General features: G+C 36.4%; 2 protein-coding genes and 1 pseudogene across 11 annotated transcripts; 1 reads left to right on the top strand and 2 right to left on the bottom strand.

Moving 5' to 3' along the window:
• Positions 1 to 8,866: 8,866 nt before the first annotated feature.
• LOC111313862 (Calcium-dependent lipid-binding (CaLB domain) family protein) lies at positions 8,867 to 9,803 on the bottom strand. Its single transcript, XM_022914692.1, has 5 exons — positions 9,737 to 9,803; positions 9,583 to 9,648; positions 9,341 to 9,479; positions 9,100 to 9,235; positions 8,867 to 9,025 (listed from the first exon to the last, which is right to left on the bottom strand). The coding sequence occupies exons 1-5, from the start codon at positions 9,801 to 9,803 to the stop codon at positions 8,867 to 8,869; spliced, it is 567 nt and encodes a 188-aa protein (XP_022770427.1).
• Positions 9,804 to 10,838: 1,035 nt separating this feature from the next.
• On the top strand, positions 10,839 to 17,280 carry LOC111313023 (beta-amylase 2, chloroplastic-like). Of its 9 annotated transcripts, XM_089753092.1 has the most exons (9): positions 10,841 to 11,239; positions 11,403 to 11,733; positions 11,931 to 12,013; positions 12,106 to 12,300; positions 12,700 to 12,864; positions 13,573 to 13,833; positions 14,498 to 14,716; positions 14,887 to 15,106; positions 16,860 to 17,280. In XM_089753092.1, the coding sequence occupies exons 5-9, from the start codon at positions 12,769 to 12,771 to the stop codon at positions 16,901 to 16,903; spliced, it is 840 nt and encodes a 279-aa protein (XP_089609218.1). In that variant the 5' UTR covers positions 10,841 to 11,239; positions 11,403 to 11,733; positions 11,931 to 12,013; positions 12,106 to 12,300; positions 12,700 to 12,768; the 3' UTR covers positions 16,904 to 17,280. The 9 variants fall into 9 exon arrangements, with proteins under 9 accessions (XP_089609224.1, XP_089609217.1, XP_089609222.1 ...); XM_089753098.1 differs by having other exon boundaries at positions 10,839 to 11,239; positions 11,403 to 12,013; positions 16,881 to 17,280; XM_089753091.1 differs by having other exon boundaries at positions 10,839 to 11,239; positions 11,403 to 12,013.
• On the bottom strand, positions 16,918 to 20,925 carry LOC111313863 (uncharacterized; annotated as a pseudogene). Its single transcript, XR_016332839.1, has 7 exons — positions 20,796 to 20,925; positions 19,406 to 20,118; positions 19,156 to 19,214; positions 18,900 to 18,985; positions 18,097 to 18,158; positions 17,770 to 17,903; positions 16,918 to 17,190 (listed from the first exon to the last, which is right to left on the bottom strand). The product of XR_016332839.1 is annotated as an uncharacterized LOC111313863 (transcript).
• Positions 20,926 to 21,668: the final 743 nt, after the last annotated feature.

The raw sequence follows: 21,668 nt of genomic DNA, 5'->3' as shown, positions 1-21,668 counted from the left end.
ACACCTCAACCTTTCTCTAAAACACACTCAACGTTATCTCAAATGATGGTACTACAAGATAGAAGATTCCCTCTCCAGTCCAAATATTGTATAATTACGCGTGCTAATTTCAGTTTTCTCCTGAAGACTCCACAGAAGTTAAAAATGATGCCTTCACATCAAGACAACCTTATGTCAAGTCTTCATCAACTTTATGTCTTAGTCAAGTCATAATAATTTTTGTATTTTAGTATGAGTCATAGTGCTTAGTCACTGTACCTTAAGTGATGAGTCACTATATCATAATAATGGACCTTTGTACCATAGTTATGAGTCATTGTACCTTAGTTATGACTCACCGTCCTTTAGTCTTATCCTAAGCCACTTGTAAAGTTACTTTGTCCTAGTCTCATCTTATTAGGCTACTAGTCCTTTACTTTTTCATGTATAAATAGCATGATACTTCTCTAGGAAGTAATCATAGTAACAATCCATAACTTTTCAACAACATCTCTTGTAACAAAAACCTTCCTTTATAAAAATATGTTTGGCTAAAAACCTCTCTTCTCTTTTGGTGATTCCATCTTCCTTTTTCCATAGTTACATTTTTTAGCTTCATCATTCTCTTCAATCTATTCAAAGTTTGCAGTGATACAAGTTGAGTATGCTCTGCAGTTGCCATATTATTATGGATCCTCTGCAACAGAAACTCTTGTTAATCTGTTAAACAGATCATTGATCCTTTTTTCCTCAGCTAAAGAAAAGTCATACCGCCTCAAGATCATACTAATACTAAGTTACTATAGTGAAAGACATATCTCCATAAAAGTCAGGCCCCCAGTTCGACGTTAAGCCAAGAAGGCGCCAGAGTCTTGAACACCGGCTAGAATATCTTGGTTATATGTCTGATCTATGGAAAGGTTATCGTTGGTATTATCTTGTCAAGTTTGATCGATCTTCACGCTGTTGTCATAGTACCAGATAGTATTGTCAGGACTCTACCACCCGGAGAGCCCAGAACTGAAGCCGTGTCAGTTGCCAGAGCCTTGGCCGTACTACCTACCGCTGTGTATAAATGGTATCATTTATAAACAGCGGCATGTAGTACGACCAAGGCTCTGGCAACAATGCGCTGGAACTTATCCAATAACTGTGCATGAGATGTATCATCAGGAGAGAACAGTAAGATATTATCGATGTAAATCAAGGCATTATCAAGAATTGGAGCAAATATCTTGGTCATGGCTTTTTGGAACAGTGAAAGAGCAACTTTTAAACCAAAAGGCATTACGGTCCACTGGAAGTGGTGTTGAGGAATGCAAAATGCCGTTTTGTATCTGTCCTGTGGATGTATACCTAGTTGCCAAAATCCTGCTTTGAGATCAAACTTTGAGAAGACTTTTGCATTTGCTAAATTTGCAAACAAAGTTTTTTTGTCTGGAAGAGGGAACTTATCATCTGCAAGGAAAATGTTAAGAGGCTTGTAGTTGATTACCAATATGAGTTTTCCACGAACTTGTTCTGAACGTTTGTTGACATAAAACGCTTCACACGCCCATGGAGAAGAGGTTGGTTCAATTAATCCTTGAGCTTGGAGAAGGAAACATTCTTGGATTGCTTGCTTGAAATGATCTGGGTTCATGCCTGAATGACTAGCTTTTGTAGGATTGGCATTTTCATCTTTTTTGAAAGGAAGGGAAATAAAAAATTCAGGGTTTTGCCAAAGTGGGTGATCATATTTCTGGAGCAAATCTGAGTGAGTTTCTGCACATAAAAAATGAATGAACTTGTGTTTGAAATCTTGAAAAACATATGGTTGAAGGGTAAGGGTAAAGAGGTTGGGAAGGTTTTTCCAAGGTCTGAAATAACTTTCAAACTTGATACCATTTCCACTAAGCTTTAAACCTGGTATACTGATAATTATATCAAAACTAATAACAAGGTTTTTCTGGGGAAGTAGAGATCCTAAAATCTTTTGAGTTATTCGACATCCTAGAAAGATTTGAAGGGTAACAGGATTGCTGACAAAGTCTGTAAAAAATACATTTTCATCAGCGGTTTTGAAAAAAGTTTTTTGTTTTGTCCAAAAGTGTTTGGGTAAGACAAGAGGGTTTGCTATGGTTTGGGCTGCACCAGTATCAAAGAAAGCTGTGACTGTTATAGGAGGGGAATGTTTGTGAGTGAAGATCTGAACTGGAGCTAAGGGTAATTTTAGAGGTTGAAGGCTTTAGATTTTTTAGAGTTCTTGAACTGACATATACTCATAACATTGATCATCTGTGAAATCATCTGAGTATTTTGAGTAGTCTAAATTTGCATACTCATCATCATCAAACTGTTTTATCATCTGAGTACGGCCAAGGCTCTGGCAACTGACACGGTTTCAGTTTCGGGCTCTCCGGGTGGTAGAGTTCTGACAATACTATCTGGTACTATGACAACAGCGTGAAGATCGATCAAACTTGACAAGATAATACCAACGATAACCTTTCCATAGATCAGACATATAACCAAGGTATTCTAGCCGGTGTTCAAGACTCTGACGCCTTCTTGGCTTAACGTCGAACTGGGAGCCTGACTTTTATAGAGATATGTCTTTCACTATAGTAACTTAGTATTAGTATGATCTTGAGGCGGTATGACTTTTCTTTAGCTGAGAAAAAAAGGATCAATGATTTGTTTAACAGATTAATAAGAGTTTCTGTTGCAGAAGATCCATAATAATATGGTAACTGCAGAGCATACTCAACTTGTATCACTGTAAACTTTGAATAGATTGAAGAGAATGATGAAGCTAAAAAATGTAACTATGGAAAAAGGAAGATGAAATCACCAAAAGAGAAGAGAGGTTTTTAGCCAAACATATTTTTATAAAGAAAGGTTTTTGTTACAAGAGATGTTGTTGAAAAGTTATGGATTGTTACTATGATTACTTCCTAGAGAAGTATCATGCTATTTATACATGAAAAAGTAAAGGACTAGTAGCCTAATAAGACGAGACTAGGACAAAGTAACTTTACAAGTGGCTTAGGATAAGACTAAAGGACGGTGAGTCATAACTAAGGTACAATGACTCATAACTATGGTACAAAGGTCCATTATTATGGTATAGTGACTCATCACTTAAGGTACAGTGACTAAGCACTATGACTCATACTAAAATACAAAAATTATTATGACTTGACTAAGACATAAAGTTGATGAAGACTTGACATAAGGTTGTCTTGATGTGAAGGTATCATTATCAACTTCTGTGGAGTCTTCTGGAGAAAACTGAAATTAGCACGTGTAATTATACAATATTTGGACTGAAGAGGGAATCTTTTATCTTGTAGCACCATCAGTGTCATCATTCTGAGAAATTTTCAAAGTACTGAAGGACTAGAGAATCATCTACCCATCTGAAGAGTTCTTGTTCAAAATTATCAGGAGTAGAATCACAACATTGGAATAAGTGATTGTAAATTCTGTGTTCAAATCTTGCTCGAAGTCTGGAGAGATCTTCATCATTCTACCAGTAAGGATTTGTTAGAAGTTCTGCTAATTCTGAAGGACAATGAAGATTAAAATTAACAAGTCTGTGTGATAAATCACTCCACCAAGTGTCATAAGGTGGTTCAGGAATCCAATGTACCAGGTGAGTGTGTAGTTCTTGAATGTATTCTGGTGGATACCATCACCATGGTTCTTTCTTGAAAGAAGGAAGTTCTGCAGGGACTGGGAGGTTATTGATTTTACAAAGTCTTTTTAACAGGAGTTTGTATTCATGAGCATAGAAAAAGATAGAGTTGTACAAAGAGTAGGGATTACGCACATACATGTCTGAACGGGGTTGAAAGAAAACATAATTTTCAGAAAAGTCACAAGGTCGGTGGAAGAAGAAGATAAGATGGTAATGGGAGGGAAAGTGTTGGGTGAGAGAAAACCAAGTATGGAGGGGTTTAAACCACTTCAAAAAGGTTCTTAAATGAACATGAGCTTCATGAAGGAAGTCATTATTAGTGAAAGTGATTGTGGCAAAGTTGAGTTCAAAAGAGTTAAACTCAATGGTAATGGTGTAGAGTTGGCATAAGTACCATAAAAGAACTAAGGCTTCTTTGAATAAACTTGAGGTATGAGGGATCTGAAACAGGTGTAGAAAAGGGAACTGAAGATGAAAACCAATGGGTCTGAGACCATGATCACCTCATTTTCTGATGAGGATAGCCTGTATTTTGTAAATGAGATCATGGGCACGTCTTTCAAGTGTCTTTTAGATGGAGAGAACAGTATTTGAGTCTGAAGAATTATTCTCTGATCTTTTTTAATCTGTGAGTTTCTTGTCCACAAAAGATTACTGCAAATTGAGAGACAACGTCTGTGATTGTTGGGCATTGAAAAAATTGGAGTTGTCTGTATTCACCAATGTTGTCCCAAAATTTTTTTAGGGTTTCAACTAGTCTGGAAACAAATCTGATCAAAACTGTGTTCATCGTAACATTGGGATGAGAATTCAATTCAACAAGTCCCCATGCTAAAAATTCTTGAAATCTTGAGGGCCATTTTGAAGGAGGAACATCATCAATGGTAAAAACTGAGAATTTTGATGTTGAAGGAGGAGCATGTGATTGTTGTAGAGGAGGGTGTTGTTCAGCATCCATTGTATCAGGGTTATGGACTTTTGGAGTATCATCTGGAACTTCAACTGTTGGTTCTGTCATGAAAATCTGAGGGAGCATCATTTCATCTGAGTCATCAGTATCATCTATTTCAACTGATTCTTCTGATTTGACAGTATTCATGTGAGATTCATTTTTAAAGGTAGAGGGAAAAATATCTTTAATAGAGAACTGAGGAAGGTTATCTTGTGCCATCTGGTGAAGTATTTTTGGAAGGATTTGTGTAGGAGAAATCATGAGTTGTACAGGTTTTTGAGTTGGTTGTGGTGTAGGGTTTTGAGGTGTGGAACTTGAGCTTGGGTGTGGTTTTGAGGGTTAAGAAAGTGGTTGTTCTGCTACTCTTTTGGGTTTTGGATCAACTGGTTATTTTTCTCTAAATCTGTGAATCCATTTTTCAGTTGTACTGAAAGGGGGTTGGTCTGGTTGTTCTGATAGAAGAGTGAAGTATTGTGTTGGTTGTGAGGATGTTGGAATAGATGTTGGGGGAGGTTTTTATTGAAAAGGTGTGAAAAAAGATTTTGAAGGTGAGGTTGGAGGATTGTATGGTTGAAATGGGGGAAGAGTATAGGCTTGGTAAGGAGTATCATGCATACCAGTATGATATGGTGTGAAGATGTTGTAACTCGAAGCTGCTTGTTATTGTTGTTGTTTCTGATGAAATTGATTTTGAAGGTCTGCAAGTTGAATCTTTAGGCTCTTCATTTCTTTCTCTCGTTCAGTGAAAGCATAAGTGATACCAGTGTTGTTTTCAGCCATGTATCTGAGTTCTTGATCAAGTGTGATTATCCTTGACTGAATTTCAAGAATAATATTCTGGAGATTGACAAGGCTCTGATCAAAGTATTGACTGACTTGGTCCAACTTATGTTCAATTCTGTACAAGTAGGAATTTTGCTGGAAAAAATTTTCAGTTTACCAGTTTAAAACTGCTTCAGCACGAGAAACACTTTTTTGGTTTCCATATTCATCTCTGTCAGTGGGAGTAGGGATTTTTGGAATGTGTTTGTATTGGTCTTTATGAAATTCTTCAAAATGAGGGAAGGTTGAGTTGGGATAGGTTGATTGCATCATGGAGATTTGTGGTAAAGGTGTGGATAACGGTTTGGTGAAATCTTGAGAGGAATCTGGTTTGTGTGTGGGTTGAGTTGAGTAGGTTTGAGAGGGTGGTTTGTCTTTCTTAGGATAAATGACATAATAGTCAAACTTTCCTGAGGGTTCACCAAGGAGATCAACTTCAGGGTCTCCATTTTCATATCTTTCTTTGAGTTTTTACTGAGAAGACTTTTTTTTCTTTTGCTTTTTTGGAATATCATCATCATCATCATCATTCAGAAAGCTTTTATCTGCATCTATCTGGCATTCTTTGCATTGACAGTTTATGTCCCAATATCAATGTCCTGTTGGAGATTTATATGCATACACGAGATTTTCATTGGACTGAAAGTGTGTGACTGAAACATCAAGGAGATCAGTATGGCATCTTTGCATCATAAATTATGTTGGAAAGATTGTTGGAGGAGGAACATCCTTTCTTTTGCTATGATCAAATTCAATTGTGATAGTACCATCCTGGTTTGTCTTGTAGGTTGGATCAAAGTGTTCAATTGGCTCATCTTGTTTCCAAATCTTTTGATAACTTGTCGTCCACGTCTTTGGGAGAAGGGTGGCAAGTTCTTCATTGGAAATCTGTTTTGGAATATGAACATGTTTAAGAGTTCTGTCTGCTGTTTCCATTTTAACAAAGACTGCATCATTGGAGTGTGAAAGAGGCAAGTTAATGGCATGATCTTGAACTCTGTATGCCATCTGGTAGTGAAGGGTTGCCTGGAGGCCTTTCATTTCTGTGCCTACGATCTGGACTTGAACTTTTAAAGCATCTAATAGAGTTGGATCATGAAGAGACATATTGTAATTTGGGAAGACTGTGAAGAAGACAGTTCCTGCATTGAAGGTCGTCTCGACGATTCCAAGGACTGCATGCTTGTACTCTTTAAATCTGGTGTCCAATAAGGCCATTCTGGTACAGACAGGAATTCCATTTCTACCATGGAAGGTTAAAGCGATTCTGATAGCACCAAAGTGAATGTGAGTGTATCCTTGTTCTGACCACTGGTGAGGAAATTCTTTTGGGATCTGAAGAGTAACAAAGTGCTCTTGAGGTCCTACTGGAAGAATACATTGATCAAAGTTTATGGCTTGAACATATTCTTTTGGAGCTGGATATTTGGGTTTTAAAAGAGTTTTTAAAGATCTAGTAAGAGAAGGAGATGAGTTTGAGAAAGCTGTATAAGGATTTACAAGAGGTAAGACTGTTTGTTGGGTTTTCTTTTCTTCTGAAATATAATCTACTTCATATAAGAACTTAAGCTTAGAAGAGGAGGATTTTTTAAGTACAGGAGATGGAGGAGAGGATAAACTAAAAGAAGATATGGAGGAAGAAGGTTGAGAACTAGAGTTACTAAGAGTGGATAGATCCATGAAAGTAAGACTCTCTTTTGGCTTTTCCTTTTCCAATTTTTCAATAATCAAATCTTTAGAAACATTCTTTTCTTCTCACTATCTTGGCAAGTTGTTAGCTCTGATACCATTTCCACTAAGCTTTAAACCTGGTATACTGGTAATTATATCAAAACCAATAACAAGGTCTTTCTGGGGAAGTAGAGATCCTAAAATCTTTTGAGTTATTTGACATCCTGGAAAGATTTGAAGGGTAACAGGGTTGCTGACAAAGTCTGTAGAAAATATATTTTCATCAGCGGTTTTGAAGAAGGTTTTTTGTTTTGTCCAAAAGTGTTTGGGTAAGACAAGAGGGTTTGCTATAGTTTGGGTTGCACCAGTATCAAAAAAAGCTGTGACTGTTATAGGAGGGGAATGTTTGTGAGTAAAGATCTGAACTGGAGCTAAGGGTAATTTTGGAGGTTGAAGGCTTTGGATTTTTTGGAGTTCTTGAACTGACATATACTCATAACATTGATCATCTGTGAAATCATCTGAGTATTCTGAGTAGTCTAAATTTGCATACTCATCATCATCAAACTGTTTTATCATAAACAGGGATCTTTCATTCTGCTCATCATCAAGGGAGAAAATTGATTCAAGATCATCATCTGAGAGATTGATACCTGAGATAGTAGCAATGTCTTGGATCATCTTGACTGATTTTTTGTCTGACTTTGGGCAGTTCTTTGAGAAATGTCCTGGTTTTCCACAGAAAAAACATTTTGAGCTTTTGATCTTGAGGTCTTTCTTCTTTCTTGCAAATTTGAATCTTTGGAATCTTCTGGGTTTATCAGCATATCTGGAAAATTTCTTGTGTCTGTGTCTGGAGATTTGTGGAGGTCTGGAAGGTCTGAATCTTCTGAAATGTTTCTTTTTCTTGTTGCTGCAAAAACATGTGGGATCTTTGGAGGAGCATTTGATTTGTAATCCTGAGGAGGAGTAAGAACAAGGCTTTTCAAGCTTTTTGGAGTTGTGCACCAAGGTTTTGATGTATTTGTGTTCTTTGCAAATCTTATCAAGGGCTTTTAGCATCATCTTGTAGATGTCTCGAAGGATCATAGATTTGACATCAAGGGATCTGAGGTTCAACTGGGTGGTAGGTAGATTTCTTAATTTTAAACAGAATATTATAATATCGTACGAAAATGATATGAAAAAAATACGAATTAAAATTTAAATAAAAATTATACTTTACAGCAATTTCATAAAATTAGTTTCTTTTCTTTGCCAAATTTAACTTAATTTTCATTAAACAAAAGAAAGTACCAAGTTCTAGTATAAAATTAGAACATGGGGGATTTCGCCAGCATGTTCAGAAATTTAACAGGGGCCCAGAAGTTGGCTTGGTCAGAGGTTAGCTTGGAGTATGCACCATTTTTGTTAGGCATTTGGGGATAATTCATGGGGTTTGCAACTTTGGTGAGTCAAACATGTTAGAAAACTCAATGGATCAAAAGAGGGAAATTAAAAGAAAAATCAGTTTATTAGATGGAGATTCGTGAGATAAACGTGCTTCCCATTTCTTTGAACCCTGTGGCTTAGTAGGCCTAATTGGGGTTTAGATTGTAAAGGTCAAATGCCTTTTTTTTTTTTTTAAATTAAATGCATGAACCACTGCAAAATGGTGTCAAGTCCGATTTCTACGTTATTGAAAAACGGCCAAGACCAATTGAAAAATCACTAGGGAATTCTTCAAATCATAGATTTCAGACCATGGTTCATTTTTTTTTTTAATTATCCTTATGCTCATTTTTGGAATCCTTCTGTTTAAAGAGAAACAAAAATCTCCACCATGGGAATTTCCACAGATTCCTAATGGCGCTACAAAATGATCTGCTTGGTTCATCAGGCAACAGAGCAAATTCTTGCTTCTCTTTTTGCACTTCTTTCTGCAAAAGAATAACATGATTTTAGGCTTCTTGTAGAGAAATAACAATAGAAATTTGTGGTCAAGCATACTCACATGAGCTATGAATTTAAATCCAATCTTTATCTGTCCTTTATAAGTGTCATCTTCAAGCACTACATTGTAAGGAGCTGGTCTCACTTCTATAAATCCTCTGTCAGTCCCCTCAGTAATTATTCCCCCAAGGTGAATTCTGAAAAAAATGCAACTCATTTTAGCTTTTATATTGGTTGATTGTGTTAAATGGTTTTTAATAATGTCTCAGAAAAAGGGTGGGGAAAGAAGCAAAATGCATTACATGGTTTCACCAACAAATCCATTGTCTTTGAAGAATTCCTTGTCCATGATTCTAAATTTAATATGAGTTAAGTTTTTCCATTCTGGTTGTGGAAATTTGAACTTGAATTTCTCATTCCACAATACCTTTTTATGTTTACCTGCATCAGAAACCACAGTTATCATGTTTGAAGAAACCCCAAAAGCATGGAATTAGTAATTCCAGGACATTGATAGAGACTAGAAATGAAGTAGAAAATGAACCTGGTGATGTTTTGCTTCTGTATTCTTGAGCTCCACATTGTAATACAACATAGTAGGCTGGTGTTCCTATGGCCAAATCATCAAAACCAAAAAACAGTTAATTAAAAGTTTGAGCAAAATGTTGTTGAAAAAAAAATGGAGAAGAAAGCGATACCAATAAGATTAGTGTGTCTAATGTCTCGAGCTTTTACGACAAGAACTTCAAGGATTCCTTCTTTCATGTGTATGATTGTCTGCAGAAACTTGGTTTCTGTATTTGTGTTTGTGTAATTAAGAAGAAAGTGTGGTAAATAAGAAGGATTTATGATGTGATTAAGGAAGGAAAGTTTAATTCAGTCAGTTTTAGAAGTTCAAGTAACACAACATTTACTCCGTTGTTATTGAGTCAATCGTAAGATATTTTCAAGCCATAATAACTTCAACACTTCAAACAAACTCCCAAGCAGAATCCATTAGGCTTTGATTCTGTCCAAAACCCATTTAGGTAGGGCTTTAGAGTTTGGACTCCACAATTCCTCCAACTTTATTAATACTCGCTCAATGATTATTTGGGCCTCAAACAGCCTAACTTCTAGCAAAAAGACGGCAGAGCTCTAGCCTAGATTTAAATCTATAGGATTTATATATATTTTAGGTTTAAAGGCTGCACAATTTAAAAGTTTTTAACTGTTTCTTATATCATCGATTATTATAGATTAATAGGACACATTAATTCTTATCTATTATTATAGGTTCAAACAAAAAAAATTCAATTCAAGAGGAAATTTTCACTTAACTATCATTTCATGCTTGCTTCCTTATAATAAAAGATAAAATTAGAGTATAAAATTTATGTATAAATGCAAATGCGATGTGTGTAAATAAATATGTTAAATAATCAAATAAATTAATAAACATAAAAAAATAAAAATAAATAGATTATTAATATAAAAATCACAAATAATTGTATAATAAAATCATCAAAGTAAGATTTAATGTAACTAACTCTCTAATATCTCATAAATTTTTTGTAATTTTTATTAAATGATTTTGATTTTTTTGACTAAAAAACAAAAATTAAATCAAAATTAAACTAAAAAAATTAAAATATAAATCAAATTTAAGACTTAATCTCAAATTTTACTTTTTCAATTAAGATTTAATTGTATAATAAAAATTAAAATTCGAATGTATTTCAAAAAAATCCTAACAAAATAATCTACGTTACCAGTGAGTTTTTCTAATTCACACTTCTTTTTCTATATTTACATTGGATCATAATTATTCTTCAACACTTCAAATTTCTCCCTTTTGTGGGCATGCATAACTCTTTCTGTTTTCCACTCTTCCTCCTCCCAGTTTGGGTTCTTTGACACTGAAGTACTGTTTCTCAAAGCTAACACAATGCCATATGAGACAACATTTGAAGATGCTTTCCTAGTTTCTGTCTAATGATTCACTTTAATTGTGGTAGTTGGGGGTCATCAACACGAAGTGTGAGCTAGTTGATCCAGACGATCTGCTAAAGCAGCTAAGAGTATTGAAATCAATCAATATAGATTGGGTTATGGCTGACTGCTGGGGGGGAATAGTGGAAGCACATGCTCCCCAGGAATAAATCTGGAATGGCTACTGTACACTCTTCAAGATGGTTCATGAGCTTAAGCTTAAGCTACAGGTGTGTTTTCAATAAGGAATTCTATATGCGGTTGAATGCTTTCTTATTGCTTGAGGTAGTACTTAATATTCATATCTGAGATTTGATATGGTAAAGACTTCCATTTCATATTCCTTTGATTTTTTCATTTATTTATTTGATTTATTTGTTCATATGAGAATAGGACTTTTTTAACCCCATCTCTTCCCCCAAGAGCGATACAAGTCAATTCAAGCTGAAAGCTTGTTGCAAGCCATGTTACTTACCTTGGTATCTCTGGCATGAGTTTGTCTCTAGATGTCAACTTTTGCTGATCCTTGTGTATGATGATGCGGATGCTTTAGCGAGACAAATGTTGGGGGGTTTGATATGCCTTGGTATTCCCGTGTGTGTCTCGAGATGTCGGACTTGGCTTGTGTCGCTGCATGGCGGAGTAATATGCCTTTGGCGAAGGCTGTTGTGATGCAGTTTGTGAAAGAAAACACCAATGTAATTGGTGGCCATGTTCTGCAGTGGTATGCCTTAGGGGGTTAGGTTGCATTTAGGTTTTGTACTTCATCCTAGAGCTTGGTTCTAGCTTTTGAAAATTGGAAGGAATTTTAAAATTTCCACCAGTTACTAATCTTAGAACAGAAAGAAACAATCAAAACTCTTGCAACCTAATTCAGATAAGTGACCCTGACAATTTAGGACTGACATTCTTCTTGTTAAGGTGTTGGAGATGGTCATATTTTTCAGTTGAGATTGTAAAGCGTCTTTTCTCTTCTATATGAAAGCATTTTAGATACCGGAAAGGTATGATATATTATTTCTTTTTCTTTACTTTGTAGATATGATGCTTCTAAAGATTTGTTCCAAGTGTGACAGTTACCTTATTGGTGGATCAGGTTGTGATGTTGTTTCATGAATGTGGTAGCGATGTTGGTGATGATGTTTGAGTTCCACTTCTCCTCTGGGTTGCTGAAATTGGTAGAAGTAATCCTGACATATTTTTCACTGATAGGGAAGGAAGAAGAAACCCTGAATGCCTCTCCTGGGGGATTGATAAGGAACGAGTTTTAAGGGGCTGAACTGCTGTTGAGGTATTAGTCTTTGATATAATTGTCAGTTATTAGTTAGTCTCTAAGTTTGTAGCAATTGCTATCGATACCATTGTGTACATCATACAAATTGCAGGCTTTATTGTTTTACGTTCTGCCTTCTTTCTTTGTTGTGAATCATTAAACTTATTTGAGACCAACTGAAGCTAGTTCTATTCATACATTCTTGCTATAAATTAGTAATGGATCTTATTTATGTTAAAATCACCATTGCCACAAAGCAAAGTGACTTCAATTTGCTATTTTCTGACATTTACTTTTGAGGGATATTTTAAACAGATTTGTTATGCTAACTTGGTTTGCTGTTTTCTCCTTCACTGTCATGCTAGTATTTCTTTTAAGGGTAAATTTTTTTATATTTTAACCTTGTGGCAAACGTAGTTATACTCTGACTATGTGCGAAGTTTCCGAGTGGAATTTGATGAGTTTTTTGAGGATGGTATCATATCCATGGTTGAAGTTGGACGAGGTGCCTGTGGGGAGCTACAGTACCCATCTTGTCCAGTAAAGCATGGATGGAGATATCCTGGGATAGGGGAGTTCCGGGTAATTATTATTACGATTTGAATATCAACCTTTGCATTGTTTAAATCTGACATATTCTGCATTATTTGACTGGTTGCTTCTTTAACTCATTGGAGTACACAGGGATTAGTAATGAAGTTGCTGCTACAAGAATTGTGATTTGTTCTTTTTAGTGGGAAATTTGAAAGAAAATCTGATTTTAGAACCAGATTTACCAATTCTATTTTTGAACCCTAGATGTGACAGCTGATTTTTAACTCACTATTATATAGATTGATATATTGCTTTGCTGCTATATGTATGTTTTGCCACTCCTAGATGTTTCAATCCCATCACATTTTCGTGCACGGGGAAACTTAGCCTACATCTTCCCTCCTTCTCTCACCCTATTTACGTTTACTTTCTAGAAGGAACCAATAAATAGGAAATGATGACTAGCTAGGCTTTCTAGGAATCCTTTAGAAGGGCAATATTAGTATGCTATCTATCCTGTTTGTGTTAAGAGGAGGTTTCCTTGCAGGCAATTATTTTCAAGTTTAGTGGAAATTTTCTCATCATGATTATTAGTATTTCTCCATTGCCAGCCTAGTAAGTTTTGGTTCTTTTTATTTTTGCTCCTGTTGTGTCTCTGTATAAATGTTGCTTGTTTGTGCTCGTCACCCCAAAAGTGCCAAGAACATTAAATTTTTTATTCTCCTCTGGGCATCTAACAACTCAAACTTTTTGCAGTGTTATGATCTGTACATGTTAAAAAGGCAGAGGAAGGCAGCAGAAATGAGGGGACACAGCTTTTGGGCTAGAGGGCCTGAAAATGCCGGGTCCTATAATTCCCAGCCACGTGAAACTGGTTTCTTTCGTGATGGGGGAGACTATGATGGTTACTATGGTAGGTTTTTCCTTAATTGGTACTCTCAGGTACTAGTCAATCATGGAGACCAAGCACTCATTCTGGCAAAGTTAGCTTTTAATGGCACTTGCATTGCGGCAAAGGTGAGTCAGCCTGCACTGATATATCTTATACCTGATCTAAAATTGATATTATGATTTATTGTTTGGCCTGATAGCAATCTTCTTTTTCTTCCATCTCCCCAACCCTGCTACTTCTTCAAGGGTGTTGTCCTTTTCCATCCTTGAAACCCCTCAACCCTGGTGAACTCAGAAATATTCTAAGGTCTAAGTCTTGTTTCTTAATGTTACACAAGTTGAAATGCTATTGTTTTAAGAATTTATTCTTTAACATGGACGCTTAAGTAATTATAGGCAATTGAAGATTGTAATTGATATGATATATTATTCACGTTTGATTCTCATATGGAGCATTTGATCATTCAAATTACATGAGGAAAAATTGTTGTATAACATGCTTTTACATTTTCTATTTTACTGCTTTTGTGAAATGCTATATTTTCATTTTGACAAGATCATTCCAATCTGCAAATGTAAAGGCCTTCAACCCCCCCCCCCCCTCTTTTCTTTCTCTTCTATGTTTTTTTCTTGTTCCTTCCCCCGTAATTTGTTTAGAGGTTTCCACCTGCTGTTAAGTTCACTTGAATGCAAATTTTGTTACCTTTTGTAAACTAATTTTAGAAGGTGTTTCCACAAGCTATGTTGTATTCGCTTTTTTTTTTTTTTTCATGTTTTAATTGCTGAGCAGCTGCCAGGTATTCACTGGTGGTATAAAACAGCCAGACATGCTGCTGAATTAACTGCTGGATTCCACAATTCCTGTAAGCAAGATGGCTATACTGCAGTAGCAGCAATGCTAAAGAAGCATGGAGCTGCTTTAAACTTTGCATGTGCTGCACTGCCCCTTTTGGAGCAGCATGAGGACTTGCGGGAGGTATTGGCAGATCCTCAGGGTTTAGTCTGGCAGGTGAGGTTTTGAGAGCTCCTGATAATCCTTAATATTGGTTTTCCTTTCTTCTAGAGGAACACTTTTTCTTTGGAAAAACCTAGCAATCTAGAAATTCATTTGCTATATGTTACTATAATAAGTGCAGATTCTTTATTCAAGTCCAGAAGCTTAATAATTGTCTGTTTCAGGTGCTGAATACTGCATGGGATGTTTGCATTCCAGTTGCAAGTGAGAATGCTTTTCTTTGCCATGATAAGGTAGGCTATAACAAGATATTGGAGAATGTCAAGCTAGTAAATGATCCAGATGGGAGACACGTTTCATATTTTACTTACCTTAGGCTCAGCCTACTTCTCATGGAGAGATGGAATTTTGTGGAATTTGAACGGTTTGTCAAGCGAATGCATGGTGAGTTACTATATGCATTCTCTATTATAGACAAATTTTACTATTTATTTATTTATTGCTAGGGACCTGAGGGGGGTTTCAAAAAAAAAACCCTTGTCTATTGAAGCCAAACAAGGAAAAAGAAAAGGCCAAAAGACACTGGCAAAACTGAAACCAGAACTAGGAGTGAAAATAAGTCAGAAAAAAAAGTAAACTTCAACCTTGAAGCCCAAATGAAGAAAATCATTTTTTATTTTGGTAGTTGTTATGTTGTATCCCTCTGAACTTGAAGATTATCCTCTCTAAATTAAAGGTCCCAAATGTGGAATGAAATTGAGTTTTTTCTGGCTTGTTTTCCTAGTTCCTGTAGGTCTTAAGCTTATCCAAGATCATGGGGTTAAACAGTTTGGCTTTTCTTCCCATAAGTTTTAGTTTAGAGTTGATGTCCTATGCAGCCCCTTAGTATTGAAAAATGTCAAATGTGATATCTATGCTAAAAAAAAGTTCAATGATATCCAAACTTTGAATCTATCTATTAAGTAGGTATCAAAACTTTGTATCCGTCTATAAAGTAATCTCAACCCTTAACGATAAAAAATATTGATGTGACCATCAATTAATAATAATTTAAAACGTGTATAGATATTAAACACATAGATGATACATGACAATTACATAACTGTCATGTGTTATAATTTAAAAAAATAAAAAATTCAAAATTTATTTAGAATAAAAAATTTTAAAATTCTAAAATATCCAAAATAAACAAAAATTGAATTTTGAATTTTTTATTTTCATTTTCTTTTATTTTTGATTTGTTTCATTTTTTTAAATATATATATATATATATATATGATATGGTATCTATGTGAATAGTACGTGATAGTCACAAGTCATCCATGTATATACAAGCTAACTTTTATCGGTTGATGGTCATGTCAGTATCTTCCTTTAACGGTGTTAAAGTTTTGTATTGATTGATTCACATATTGTAAGTTTGAGTACTTGATTGAATTTTTTTTTTTTTAATGACAAGCATCACAATGGACATTTTTCAATGTTACGAGGGCTTCATAAGACATTATGCTTTTAGTTTATTACCCTTTTCTCTCCCTGTGGCTTACAATAACCATCCTTTCTTGATCAGACTTGAGATTGCATAGAATGTCACATTAAAGATGAGATCAATTTGAACAACGTGATGGCATTGAGTAAACTGATTGATTCCTGTCTCATTCTCGCTGCCAGGGGAAGCGGTTCTAGATCCTCTTAAAATTATGTATCATTGCATTTGCCCCCCAACAAATGTTGGTATTCTTAGTTCAATTTAACAAACAGTTGTGCAAATAAAATCTTCATGGATAACAGTGGTGAATTATTTGGGACCGCTTCTTGACACGCCTAGCTGTTTAACTTCGGTCGGGTAGCTAAATCAGTCAATGATTAATTGATCAATGTACAATTTGAATTTGAGGACATTAGCATTTATCAGACACAAACTATCCTTAACATTTTGCTTGGAATAGTGGCAAATAGAGATTATCAATTAATGATGATAACCTCTCTTTCCTCCTGTTCTTTTCCTTTCTTATATTATATATTGATGTGAATCGGGAACTAAATTTGCAATTGGATCATGACTAAAATAAGAATGCTCTACTGGGATAAAATTGATTGTCCATTATGTACAAACTTTCTTATCATTCCTTTAATGATTTCTGATCGTTGTAATTAAGCAATAAATCATGGTGCACATGGCAAACTGCTTTTGTAGGCCTTTTTTCCTTTGATGCAGGGTGGGGATCGAGAATGGAGTGAGGTTGAGGGTTATTCTATGAAACTCACTTCTTGAACACCATGTGGCCAGACTCATCTACCTCGAACAGGCGCTCTACAAATTCATCCCAACTTTCCCTTATTTTCCTAGATGATAACTCAGAAACCTCCTCACTAATCTGCCAGAAAATTCGGCTTCTTCCATTTCATGGAATGTTCCATACGAGGAAGGCGAGTAAGCATTGAGGGATATCCAAAGCAAGAGACTCCAGCCGCTCCATTTTCTGTTTTGCGGGAACCTGCATTATCCCATCTTTCTCCAGCATCAACTACATTCAACAGAATGAAAGCTTATTATTTTGTTGTAATAACAAAACTATTTTCCTCTTTCTACCATTGAAAGTATTCCAGCTTTAACAGTGCTGCTCTTCTTATCGATTTACCATTTAGAGCAATCATTGAGATAATTACATGCAAAAGAAACAAATAAACTCATCAAGTACTAGCAGAAGAGAATGCAGTAAGTGCAGAAAAATATACTTCTATGATTTTTCACCATGCATCTTGTAAGTTGCTTTACCTTAATTATACTCAAATGCTAAAGTATACGTTTAGAGAACCATATACATAGCATCAGAAAACACCTAAGCGGTAGATCCTGGTTCATAGACGCAGAAGTTGATGATGGTAGCCATATTTTTGTTCTTTCCGGCACCCTAAAAGGCCCTCTAAGCTAAGTAAGATTCTTAATATCTGTCATCTCCAACTGAAAGAAAACAGCTAGTATAAGATTCAAGCTCTCACTTCTGTGCTGAAACATTTCTTTAATTGCTTTAATTGTGATCTTAGATATATAATGATTTACTACCCTAAAGCACAGCCTAAAGATCAGGAAGCTGTAAACTTACATCAAGAGCTCTTTGGGACTATTTCTATCCAAATAATGGCATGGTCAGAGGTTGCATTGCATGAAAGAACTATATGCTCAAACCTCCCATCCACAGGTACCGCTGTCATCACCACCGGGGGAAATCTTCCTATCCTACAATCGGCACAAGGGAAATTCATATTAAGCACTGAACTGTCAATACATTCCAATTAATCCCAATAATATTTGACGAAATTTAAGGGATAAGAAGGAGATTTGTTTCATATCAAGCAGATCAAGGTTTATTCATATACCAAGTAATTCGCCTATATGATTCATAAATTTGTCGATATAAATCTCATAATACCTGCAGGGCTTTCTTTCAACAATGTGGTATAGGCAATCAGGTGCGTATGTCACGGGTTGAGACTTAAACTTCGAACCCGTGCGACTCCGGGACTCGGGCATCCACTCATCCGACGTCTCAGATCAGCCTTCCTGCCATGGTTCACACCTTTGTGAGGTATTGTCCGCTCTGGCCTCTTGACCTCACGATTTTGTCCTACAAAAAACGCCTCACAAGATAGAGATGATGTGAACCCTTATATACCCCAATGACCCTCCTATTATGTTCGATGTGGGATTCAAGACTTTTCCTGACCCCCTAGACTCACGGTTTTGTCCTACAAAAGACTCCTCACAAGGTAGAGGTGGTGTAAACCCTTATATACCCCAGTGATCCTCCTATTATGTTCGATGTGGGATTCAGGGCTTTTTCTTAGATCCGTAACATTCTCTCCCACCCAACCTCGTGACGCTCTCGTCACGGAGGGTGGCCACCCTGCCTACCTCCCTTGAGATGCTGGCGTGGATCGAACGGTTTAGGATTGGCTCTGATACCACTTGTCACGGATCAAGACTTAAGCTCCGAACCTGCGCGACTCTTAGACTCGGGCATCCACTCATCCGGCGTCCCAAATCAACCTTCTTGCCATGGTTCATGGCCTTGGCCTTGTGAAGTATTGTCCGCTCTGGCCCCTCCTGATCTCACGGTTTTGTCCTACAAAAGACGCCTCACAAGATAGAGGTGATGTAAACCCTTATATACCCCAGTGACCCTCCTATTATATTCGATGTGAGATTCAGGATTTTTTCTTAGGTCCATGACACGTACAGTTGCCTTGGATTTTTAAGCAGCTTTTCTTCCATGGTGCAAGTGTCCCTTCGAGCACATTAGGCACAACAGGCATGGTGAACTGCATAATTAAAACCAGCCCGGTTATGCAAACATCAAATCATTCCTAAGATTGAAGAGAGTTTGATTTTCAAGAATCACATTTTGCAGAACTTAGCATAAAAATATTGGGACATCAGAACTATTAAGGAAATTAGTAATGAAAGGTGACTAATACATACTACATTTTACCAGAAGAGAGATTTGAAAACATCTTCCAAAGCAGTGGTTGTTTGAGGTAAAAAATCATCCTGGTTCATTACAATAGCTCATGTTAGAACATATGCATACAAGATATCGTCAATAGGCATTAGAGTATGTTGATCTAACCCTTAACCTTCTAACCAAATTAGACAAGCTGAAAGAGAGACAAGTCCATATAAACCAATTTACTGCAACCAACCATACATACAAGTTTACAATATATAGTCTGACAATTTACCTGAAGCACTACAGAGTTGATTACATCCGCATATCTAACCACCAAATTGAGTAACATACACCTAGCGGAAGCAATGGCAGAGCATCTAATCCGCTTCCTCTCCATGATTTCCAATTTGCTACGATTCTGAACTGCAACCATTACCAACAACGCCACCAACCCTGCCCCAAGGGAATGCCCAGCAAATGTCAAAGTGTAACTGGGATTCTTCCGAAGTAATTCCCTTAAAACCTCACACTTGGCATCAAAAACCCACTCTGCGGCCTTCAATAACCCATTGTGCACATAGCCACCATCAAATTTTGCCTGCCCCATTTTGTTATCGAGCAAAACAGCATAATCACTTTCCTTTGCTAAGTTAAGTCCCCTAACAGCCAAGACAATATCAGCATTATCATGATCCAAATAAATCATGTAAGAAGGAGCTCGGCCTTGAGTTTCTTGGTCACTTCTTCTTAAGATAACCCAATCAGGATCAATGCTATAGCCTCCAGGGGGTGCCCAAAGAGGGTTATGAAGATCATCTTCATAAACAGCTAGAATTAGACGACAAAGGCGTGGAACTGGCTCAAATTCATCCGCTGTGGCTAAACCCCAATGCTCACTTTCATGGCCTGCAGTGTATAGACATTTCAGCCACACCCAACAAGCACAGACCAAACAGTAGACACATTCAAGGATGGGACAGCAACAGGCGATTGACATAGACGCCCCTATGAATCAAAGATGTTAATAACATAACATGAATCAATATAGGGATTGAAAAAATATGAAACAAATAAAAAAGCGGGTTTTTTTTTCAATCAATGGTGTGAACTGGAAAGGTCAACTTTTAAGGTCAAGAAAAACAGGGTTTAGAAAGTGATTAACAGGCTGTGAAATCCCAAGGAGGCAACAAGTGTCAGCCAAAAGATTATATATACTACTTAAGTTCAAATTGATATGCTCTCCCAAAGAGAAGTTGAAAACGGAATTCCTGATGATCAAGAAGAAACTAAAGGCAAAGTCTTATATTTTCACTTCAGGGGGCTCGCAAAAGAAAAGTAAATCATATCAAGGCTCCAATAACAACTACTACAAACAAGTGTTAAAAAAAAAGGGTTTCTGTATAAACAAAAAAAAAAAAAAAAGCAAAATTTGAAAATAAAAGAGAAAAATTTGAATTAAAAAGTGGGAATTCAAGAAGCAGAGAAGGCATTAGGTGGGGTATATGAAGATTGGAGAAGTTTAGTGGTGGGGTTGTTTTATGTCTGGAGCTACTTTTCTGATAGTGGTTGGATGATTTAGCAACAGAAAAAGAAAATAATGAAAGAAGAGACAAAAAGATTAAAAAGAAAAAGGTTGAAAGAAAGAAAGCCATGGCTGAATTGGTTATAAAGCTTGTTTGTACCTGCTCTGTCAAACTCATTTTGCTTGTTTTGAGTCTTTTGAGAATGAGTTAGCTTTCGATACGCAACGGGAATTCTTTGATTCCATTTGCTTCCATGCACACCGCTTTCTTTCTAGTTTCTTAACTACGTAGACGAAGTGGAGTTTCTCATTAGGCTTTCGGAGATGCGGCCATTAAAGTCGAAAGCTTTTTATTCTTTACTTTTCTGGGCCAATCAGTATGGACCCAAAAAGACCGTTTCTTGAACAGTTGATTAGCGGACTCGAAGGAGCCCCGACCCGAATTGGAACAGATAAATATGCTTGGAACTTTGTACCCTAGTCATCTTCTTCTTGTGCAGCCCGGGTGGGACTGCCCTTCTAAACCTAATCGAAACTTAAAATCTTTCCCTAATTTCCAAAGCTACTTTCTGTTATTCTCTTTTTTGCAGGAGCTTCGAGGTTTTCTAGGGGATTTTAAGTTGGAGCTGTTTGGTAGGTGAGAAAATACGCTGAAACTGCAACTTTATCCGCATTCATTTGTAGTCAATTTAGCTTGTTTAATGTTGAAATTTAAAATGCGTTTAAATAGGATAAAGTCTTGGCTTTGTTACTTTCTGATTCTCGAGAAAATGAGGAAGAAGCCATTAGGGGTTATGGGGTTTTGAACGTTTTAGGCTTTGGTTTCCTGGAAATGATATGCTTTGACACATTTTCAATGGTTCCAAAACTGAAATCTGAAGTTCATGGTTCCCAGCCTCTTCCTTCTTTTCTGGGAACTAATTAGATGGTTGACTAATTTGTCTGAAAAACATAGTTATTCTTACTAAGCAGTTAAGTAGTATATATAATCTCTTTTTTTTTTTTTCTTTTGAACCCTGTAGATATCTGCATA

The sequence above is a fragment of the Durio zibethinus genome, chromosome 23 (genome assembly GCF_047325235.1).
Source record: "Durio zibethinus cultivar Kanyao isolate XHJ-2024 chromosome 23, ASM4732523v1, whole genome shotgun sequence".
NCBI classification, from domain to species: domain Eukaryota; kingdom Viridiplantae; phylum Streptophyta; class Magnoliopsida; order Malvales; family Malvaceae; genus Durio; species Durio zibethinus.
Note: the sequence above shows the minus strand (reverse complement) of the source record. Positions and strands in the feature narration are given on the sequence as shown.